Genomic DNA, 8,624 nt, shown 5'->3' with positions numbered 1-8,624 from the left:
GCTGGAACGAGTGGATCAGACACAGCAGTGCAAGGAGTTTTACCTTATTAACACATAGAAAATCAACAAAACGTACTTTGACCAAGTTTGCATACCTCTACATAGTGTACTGATTTTATATATATATATATAGCAAATAAAGCATAAATATATGCAGCATATAAAGCATTAATATCAGTATGTGAAATACTAAATTGCTCTTTGAATCTGAACAAAAATCTATAGACCGTATTTAATTCCATAAACCTGTATGGTCACATGACTTTTCATCTATCATATTAAGGTCAAATATAAACTTTCTGGAAAACATGTTATGTGACATATGCTCAGCATTATTGCATTTGCTCTTTTCTCCTGCAACTCACTACATTTTTAATGCCTTAAATGTTTTAGTAACCTGAACCGGTCATGGTAACCTCATTGATTTAACCCTTTCAGGTCCCACAGCTAAATTTGGTATGATCAGCAAAAATACCATGGAGCTTGATGATGGAAAAGATTATGTGTAGTTATACCTTAGATGAACTCTAAAAGAACTGTTTTTATGGGGTTGCAGGTATTTTAAAAATATTTTTGTAATCACAGTCAAATCTGGAGTTTTAAGAATGATCAAAATACTTAACTTAGTACGACAATCGTGTTTGCAATTAAGAGGCTACTGATACTAAAAACTAATAAAAAAAAAATGATAATCTTAAGGCTTTGCAGCCACTGTTTCATTTGTTTCAGCTCTTTTACAGAGTATTTGCTAAATGTAACATTATCAAGCAAAGATGTATTTTTATGTGAATAGTTGCTTCATGCAAATGGTAAAGAAATGTAACTTCTAATTTCAGCTGTTTTCAGCAAAGCTATAGAAATGAGGATGAACAAAACTACAAAAGCACCTCAGATCACTGTAAAATGATTTTAATCACTGAAAAAAATCTTAACGCTACAATCTCTGTGTTCAGTTTTTTTTACGATCATTATGAAGCAGGACTTGTGGATTTACGTTTGGTATTCTTAAATACAAACTTTAAGGGTTTTGCATATTCCTATACACATACATGAACACAAGGGAAAAGGTACAGGAGTATAAAATGACATCAATAAAATGGTGCAAAACTTAAAAAAACAAAAAAAAAATCCTGTACATAGAAAAATAAATTAATAGCTTGCATCATTATTTTCCCTATGACTGTTAATTAGATCTGAACACACCAAATGAACTTTAATAATCCTTCACACCATCAGCGGGGGGAACACAAATACCTATTTACATTAGAGAGGAGGTAAAACGGCGCTAACTAAACTCCAAACAGCTTATTCTGATAGCAATATGATCTGATCTGTTGCTTTACATGAAAAAAAGAAAAAAACAACCATATTTACACAACGAGCCATCCGAGTAGTTTATGCTCAAATACAAGACAATTTAATCAATAATCAAAATTCTTACAAGATCCAAAAAGGAACTGAGACAAATTTTTGTACAGTAGTATAAAAATGTTTCGAGAGACAAATCAGGCTCTAAAATAGAAATCTTGTGCCCATCACATAACAAAATTGCAAATAAATATATAAAAAAAAAGTGGGAGGGATTTTACGGAAGTTGGCTTCGGAAATGATGAATGCAGCACAAGCACTGTAATTGACCTAGATTTCAGTGTCGTCACTGTGCAACCCCCTGTGGAACTGTGGGTGATGTGATATTGCCTGAGCGACATCACTGACAATGATACTGAATTCGCTTTAAAAACGGACCGATTCGGAATAAAAAGGGAACTGGCAACGTTCTCCAGTGTGTAGCCTCTGGTTGAGAGCGTGGAGGGTGGTGCCAGGCACTTGGGTAAAGGTCCTGGTATTTCAGTCCTGGCTCTAAGAGGTAGGTTCTCGTCTACAGCAGGGTCAGTGCGTCCTTTATTTTTTCGACTTGCGGAATGCCTCGTGTCCAGAGGAGGCTGGAGACCAGGATGCGGAGAAGGCCTTCGTGGTGCACTGCTTCGTATTTGAAACTTTCACTGCTTTGCTTTTTTTTCCTCATTTTTATTATTGTTACACATTTACAACCACATAAACCAGTTTTTTTTTAATCTCTTTTGGAGAGCATCCTATAACGGTCCTTGTTAAAGGGGCTTTGGAGAGGTAACAGCGGCGAGCAGGAACTATTCCAGAAGCGTGCGTGGCGGGCCCATGGAGGAAAAAAGCTCTGTCCCGCACTTCAGTCTCCAGCCAAAATCACTCAGCACCTTCCTCCCACAGTGATTCACACGAGTGTGTCACCTTTAGAACACAGACAGAGCGTGTATGTGTGTATATGTAAGTGCGAGTCTGTGTCTTGGCCTCTTAAGTGGCCCCCTGGGACCCTAACGTTTACAGCAAGTGATTTATTCCAATTCAGTGCAATGCTAGACCTCAAGAGTTTTTTTTTTTCCTTCAGCCGGGTCAGTTTGTATTTGTGTGCGAGCAGCGCAGTCTGACGGTGTGTCTGAGCGGCAGGTTTGTTTGAAATATGCTCTGATGGTTGGCTCCTAAAAGAGGGTGACCTCCTGGCACCTCCTTCAGCAGTCAGGCTAGGTCAGGTTTTCTCCTGCCCAGTTACAGCCACAGCTTTCTCCCCCAGCCTCTGTTCAAAAACAAACAAAAAAACCCCCCACAAAACAATATAAATCAATGTATTTAAGTAAAACCAGCCTTTATGTATTTCAACTGTACAGTCTACTGAAGTATATTTTGTTTTATTTTCTGCTTATGTTCGTGTTTTAAGCGCATTTCAATGTAAATTTCTATATAACTCAACAAAGTTGAGTGAACAAAGATTATAAATCATTCAGATTTGTTTGACACATTCTACAGAACTTCATTGCAATGCTGGTGCACACATTTAAATCAAGTAAATTTACACTACTTTTTTCAGTGAAGCTATAGGATACTAAGAATTAAAAGGGATCATATCTACATTTTTCTTGCAGTTACTATTCATTTTTACATGACTATTTTAGAGCCTTTTAACGTCTATAAATTAACAGGCTGTTTTTTTTGCAGTGCCTTTGTTCCTGCATTTATAAGTCTAGAAAGAAAAAGAAAAAAAAGACCGGAATTCATTTCTTTTCCAAGACAGCTGCAAATTTCCTGTGACAGGAGGCAGCGTGAACACTGGCAATGTACTCTTTATCGCTACCACTGTGAAACAATATACAACTTTTTTGGTTCCTAGATATTTATTTGGAGGAATGGTGACTGTACTTCTGCCGCAACTAGATGCTGATCGCAAAGACAAAACAACGTGCTCTTCAAATACTGACTGCAAACACAGTGATGCACTATAGAGGACTTAAATTTACAGAGAAGCTAGAATGTACATTTTTAGCGGTATCTGATTTGTTCTTGGAATCAGTGACATGGCAACCAATGGCCTGTGCAAATTTAGAAATGCCTGCAGGCGATGAGTGACCAAAGATTTTGACAACGAGCTGAAAAAGTCACTGCCGGTGTGAACACAGAGTAAGACTGATATTTGAGAATAAGCTCTGTTCTGATTGGCTGCCCTGTATCGTGCTTCATTCCAAAAGGGCCAAAACACTCCTTATAATGTTAGCATAAATGAACGGAGCTAAACTGCTGAAGGCTGAATAGGTGGAAGTGTGTCAATTCCAAAAACAGTGAATTCAAAATGGGCTTTTGTTTTGCAGATTTGTTTCCATATACGGATCGTATGAACTGGAGAAAGAACTGTACATTTTGAAACTAACTGTGTTTACACCACAAATTCTTTTGAAGCATGGAAAAATGGGCCCTTCAAGAACATCACATATACATTTATTTTTTAAACAACTGACATTTTGTGACGTTTAAACACACTTCAGGTCTTCTTTCAAATATGTAGCGTTACATAGTAGTTACTGAATAACAACTGTTGTGATTTCTATAACACAAATATAACAATTATATTTACTATCCAAAACCACCAGTGAACACCTGCCTTCTGAGTTATTAATCTTGATTATTTAAGGCTGAAAATGGCAAAAAAGTGGTCAAGTGGTACGTCCTCTGTTGGGATTTTGCCTTACCACACCCTGCATTTACCTGTACTTGAATGGATTTAAAAAAAAAAAAAAAAAAGAAAGAAAAAAGTACATGTAAATATGTTAATGGTTGCACCATCAAAACGATGAATTCAACCCCCCCCCCCAGCTTAGTTTGCATAAACAGACTGGGGAGTGAACATTTTGAGACTTGTTCACATACTACTTCAAACTACTTCTGTAAATAGTGAGGTATTTTTTTCCCATAATATGGGCCTTTTAAAAAGCCGAATACAGGAATAATCCAAACACAAAGCAAACACTGTGCACTGCTAAAAACCAGCTTGAGCAGCACTAACCCCAGTCTTCTGGGCACTGCTGTCATTGTGCATGGCCAAGAAGGGGTTGGCGGTGATGGCTCCCTGGCCGGCGGGTAGCAGGCTGTTGATAGGCAGCTGGGATGAAGAAAGCTGCTGGAGCTGCTGCAGGTCGTGCTGCTGCTGCTGTTGCTGTTGCTGCTGCTGCATCAGCTGGTAGAGCAGAACCTGCTGCTGCTGCTCCTACAACACACATGCACAGAACATGTAAAGAGAACTGTCAGGAGAACATGAAGAACATGCAGCACTGAAGAAGACTTTCAGTAAAATACTGAAATGTAAAGCAATAATTTGTCCATTAGACAAATTCACCCTTTTCCCCCCTCTTACCCCAAATGTAGTAAAAGAGGCTTAGGCATGTTGGCTAAAGCAGCCAACACATCAGAGAAACACACTACTCATTAGCATCATGCTAAAAGTATGTCTAAATAACCCACATTTTCCTCAAAATGTGTTGAGTTGTTAGAATGTTTAATCAAATCCGATTTTCACAAAACCATGGCAAAGAAAGTCAGGATTTGACTCTTCTACAACATGCTTAGTGCTTAAATCGTATGATGAGGAAAGGGTACCGGTATAGGCTGCTGGGAGTTGAAGAGTTGCTGCAGTTGGTGCTGATGGAGGAGAAGCTGCTTCTGCTGCTCAGTGAGGAACCTCACCGCACTGCCAACACATAAACACAGTCATGTCAGCAGACTACATTCACAACAGTGCTACATAAACACACACAACCACTCCCCCTTCATTATAGAAAAACACATTAACCACCACCAGCACAGGAAATTATGATGAAAAGCAAATTTCCCATAAACCCAAAGTGCATCCAGCACACGTCTGCAATCACAACAAATTGCACAAATGTAAATATGTCATTTCCTGTTATAACAGCCTTTAAACATAATGCTTTTGATAATCCCTTTAAACACCATGCTTTTTATAAACCCCTTAAACAATGTTTTTTATAAAACTTACATTTTAAACATTTGATGCAAAATATGTTTCTGCATTCTGTTTATTTCAAGGACTTACAAGCTAAAATACAGAAATGCACATGGTATTATTTTTTGCACTTGGAATCCTTTATATGAAAAGCATAAAAAAACAAAACAAGTAACACAAACAATTCACAACATTATTTAAAAAGAGAAGCATACTCAATTTATGAAAAAGAGTTTACAAATAGAAACAGACAAGGACAGAAATGATAAAATATGAAAAACAAGCAAGCAAACATGCAAGTACACATGCACATGCTAGAGATCTGCATGACATTGAAGCCCGAACCCAACCCCACCTGTACTTACCTCTACTTACAACTATTTTATCAACATTACATTTAAAAACACAGAAGACGTGTCCAGGTTTACTGGTGGTTCTGGATAGTAAATAAAATGGCTATATTTGTGCTGAAATAACCACCCCAGGTTCCCATCACCACCATGCTTTTCTAGAACACAGCATTTAATGTCAAAACACCGTAAGTGACTGTATTTACATCTCAACCACTGAATTATTTTGAAATGTATAAAATCTGTGAATTTCTCTTACACCTTGGATTAATTTACTAAAGAAAATATAAAATCTGCTGTGATCTTTCTTTGTATACAAAGAAATTACTCAATTCTGGCCCATAATGCAATATTCTGCAGGCCCCTTTCAGGCTTGGGTCGAGTAGCAGACCTCTAACACACGCACACTGACTTTGAAGGTCACACACACTCCTCACCTGTTTTTCGCAGTGGTCACGCTGCTGCAGCAAGTAAGCGAGAGCAAGAGAGACACAGAGATAGAGAAAGAGAGAGAAGGGAGGGGGTCAGAAAAAGAAGAAAATATGAAGGAAGTCAACATGCAGGCTACTCTATTCTAGGACTACTAAAAGCTTTGACAAAGCACGCAGCATAACACTCTCCCGAAATAAAAGCACAGCTCTGTCACTGTACTTACTAAGTGCTTGATACAGATCTAATGGTTCATCCGTTACTTGCAAGCTTCCCAAACTTTTAAATCAGAGGCTCTTAAAATAAATCCTGCACAAATTCACAGACAGCAACAGCAAGAGCTCGGCAACTGGGAAAGGAAAGCCAACTGACATGCCCCTACATAAAATAATTACACAAATAGAGCATTGATAAGGTCTGGAAAATAGTGCTGGCATTTGCAAAGAAATCAAAATATACGTAAATGTCACAATCTACCTTTGTTCGGCTGTCACAAGACACTGAGGATAAGTCCTCTCACAAAATAGAACTAGGGTAGATTTTTTATTTTTTTTTGCCAGCAGTTCTTTTCCACACAAAGCCTGACTGACTAGTGATCATTTTAAAAACACCCCTTTACTGTGGTAAATTAACTGTAACAAAGATTCCATTCAATTATTAAATTCATTCTGCATAATTGCCAAGTCTAACTTGGTGGACGAATGCTCAAGTTTCTTGAATGATTTGATCACAGGCACCATGACAAAGTATTACATGTTAGCAAACAGTATTGTTTGGCCAGTCGTACAATTACTGGCCAATCATTCTTTACGTTAGTCAGTAACATTCACCACCATGGTTACTGTAGTCGTTCACAGATGAAAGAAACTTTTCCTTCATTATTTGTTCTCTACAATAGATTCAAAGTCTGAGTTTTTCTTGCTTTTCCTCTATTTGAATAATTTTGGTTGATGATGAGAATAATGATAATAACTGAGATTTAATAGGAGTTGCCAATCCCTTTAAGAGCCAAACTAATAGCATTAGTATATTAGTAATCCTACCAATACTCATTTACTGTGGACATACCTGTTGTTGAGGCTTCCAGACATGGGCAGAGAGGCAGTAGTGACGGTGGAGGGGTGGGGCAGGGGGCTGGAGTTTTGCCCCAGGCCGGGGGAGGATTGGATCACTCCGTTAAGAGCGCCCACGATGCCACTCATGGCAACATGGCCGCCCTGCAGAGCGCCCATCAGACCACCCACCCCCATGCCTGGCAGAGAGGGGTTGGCAGTGGCGTTGGGCTGCAGGGCCACACCGTTAACCTGCTGCTGCTGCGGGGGGCTGTGGGCCACCGAAGGGGGAGTGGAGAGGGAAGAAGTGCTGCTACCACTACTATGGCCACCAGACAGGAGATCCTACATGAGGTTTGGGGTGAAGGTGGAGAAAAAACAGCAATAGGGAAGTATTTACAAGTCCATTCCCCCCGCCCCAAAAACATATACATTTTAAAATATTAGTAAACAAGATGTCACTGCCGTAAGAAAAGCTAGTATCTCCAAAACGTTAACCACATAATTTAAAATAGACTATATTAACCCCCAAAGAAAACTTTTAATTTAATTGTTCTAATGTAACTATGTAGTCCAGGTCTAGTATACCCTTAGACTTTTTACAAGTATGCTTCTCTTTATTTATGGTACCATATAAATGTGACATTTGTTTATTAATTGTTATTAAATTGGTCAAAAACACTAAAAGTCATGCATAAGCAGTTATGACAAAAAAGGGCAACAGTAACCTGTTATGTGATATGAAGCTGACACGTTTATTGCTGACTGATGGAGAAGATAAAGCAAAGCAAGTAATCAGCAAGATCTGAACAGTATGGAAAAATATAGGCTCACTATTTTGCAAGCAACAGGTCACTGGTGCCCATTTTGTGTGTTATAATTGCTTATTATTGATTTTCATGGTAGACCTAATTAATAACCATTAATCAACAACTTTTAAGCCATTTATAACATTTTATAAGATGAGGCTTACTGTTATGTGGTACATGATCTATTCATTCAAGTGTTAATGCTAGAAGTATGCAAATAATTTTCAAATCACGTCTTCCAAGTTTCATCCATAACACAGCTGTATTTTGGTTTGTCTCTTTGAAATTAAAGTGGAGTGACGAGGATTTCTTACAGCAGCAACGAAGAAATCATGCATCACAGGCAGCAGACAAATCTACAGATTTGTTCAAATTTATCATTACATGACTGCCTGTACAAGTTAACAAGTGCGTTGGTATTCTATTGTAAGACTATAATGTTATTATGTATAACACTTTGACTCAACTAAACAGGTGCTCAGTCCCAGCAGATCTCATCTGCAGAGCAGGGGTAGAGGGAGTTACCTGAGTGGGCAAGGGTTGAGAGGAGTCTGTTAAAACACTGCTGCCTAGCTGAATGCTCTTGCTGTTCAGCATGTCTGGAGGAGAGAAAGATTTTGCAACTTCACATGAGAGTGGTGACCAGACAGGCTAGAGCTGG

The 8,624-nt window shown here is 38.5% G+C and overlaps 1 protein-coding gene across 5 annotated transcripts in view; it reads right to left on the bottom strand.

Annotated features, from left to right (window-relative positions):
• Nucleotides 1-893: 893 nt before the first annotated feature.
• The window catches only part of mllt10 (MLLT10 histone lysine methyltransferase DOT1L cofactor), an 84,430-nt gene continuing 76,699 nt past the window's right edge, over nt 894-8,624 (bottom strand). For 2 of the 5 annotated variants that reach the window (XM_017718058.2, XM_017718083.2), the window contains 6 exons: nt 8,489-8,562; nt 7,171-7,499; nt 6,111-6,134; nt 4,957-5,047; nt 4,367-4,567; nt 894-2,608 (listed from right to left, as the gene is read on the bottom strand). In XM_017718058.2, the coding sequence (XP_017573547.2) occupies nt 2,561-2,608; nt 4,367-4,567; nt 4,957-5,047; nt 6,111-6,134; nt 7,171-7,499; nt 8,489-8,562 (767 nt within the window). In that variant the 3' untranslated portion in view covers nt 894-2,560. Of the gene's footprint in view, nt 2,609-4,366; nt 4,568-4,956; nt 5,048-6,110; nt 6,135-7,170; nt 7,500-8,430; nt 8,563-8,624 lie in introns of those variants that run through there. The other 3 variants (XM_017718066.2, XM_017718074.2, XM_017718092.2) reach the window with 3 other exon arrangements.

Source organism: Pygocentrus nattereri, chromosome 24, assembly GCF_015220715.1.
Source record: "Pygocentrus nattereri isolate fPygNat1 chromosome 24, fPygNat1.pri, whole genome shotgun sequence".
NCBI lineage: Eukaryota > Metazoa > Chordata > Actinopteri > Characiformes > Serrasalmidae > Pygocentrus > Pygocentrus nattereri.
The sequence above is the reverse complement of the archived record's forward strand: the minus strand, read 5'-3'. Positions and strand labels throughout refer to the sequence as shown.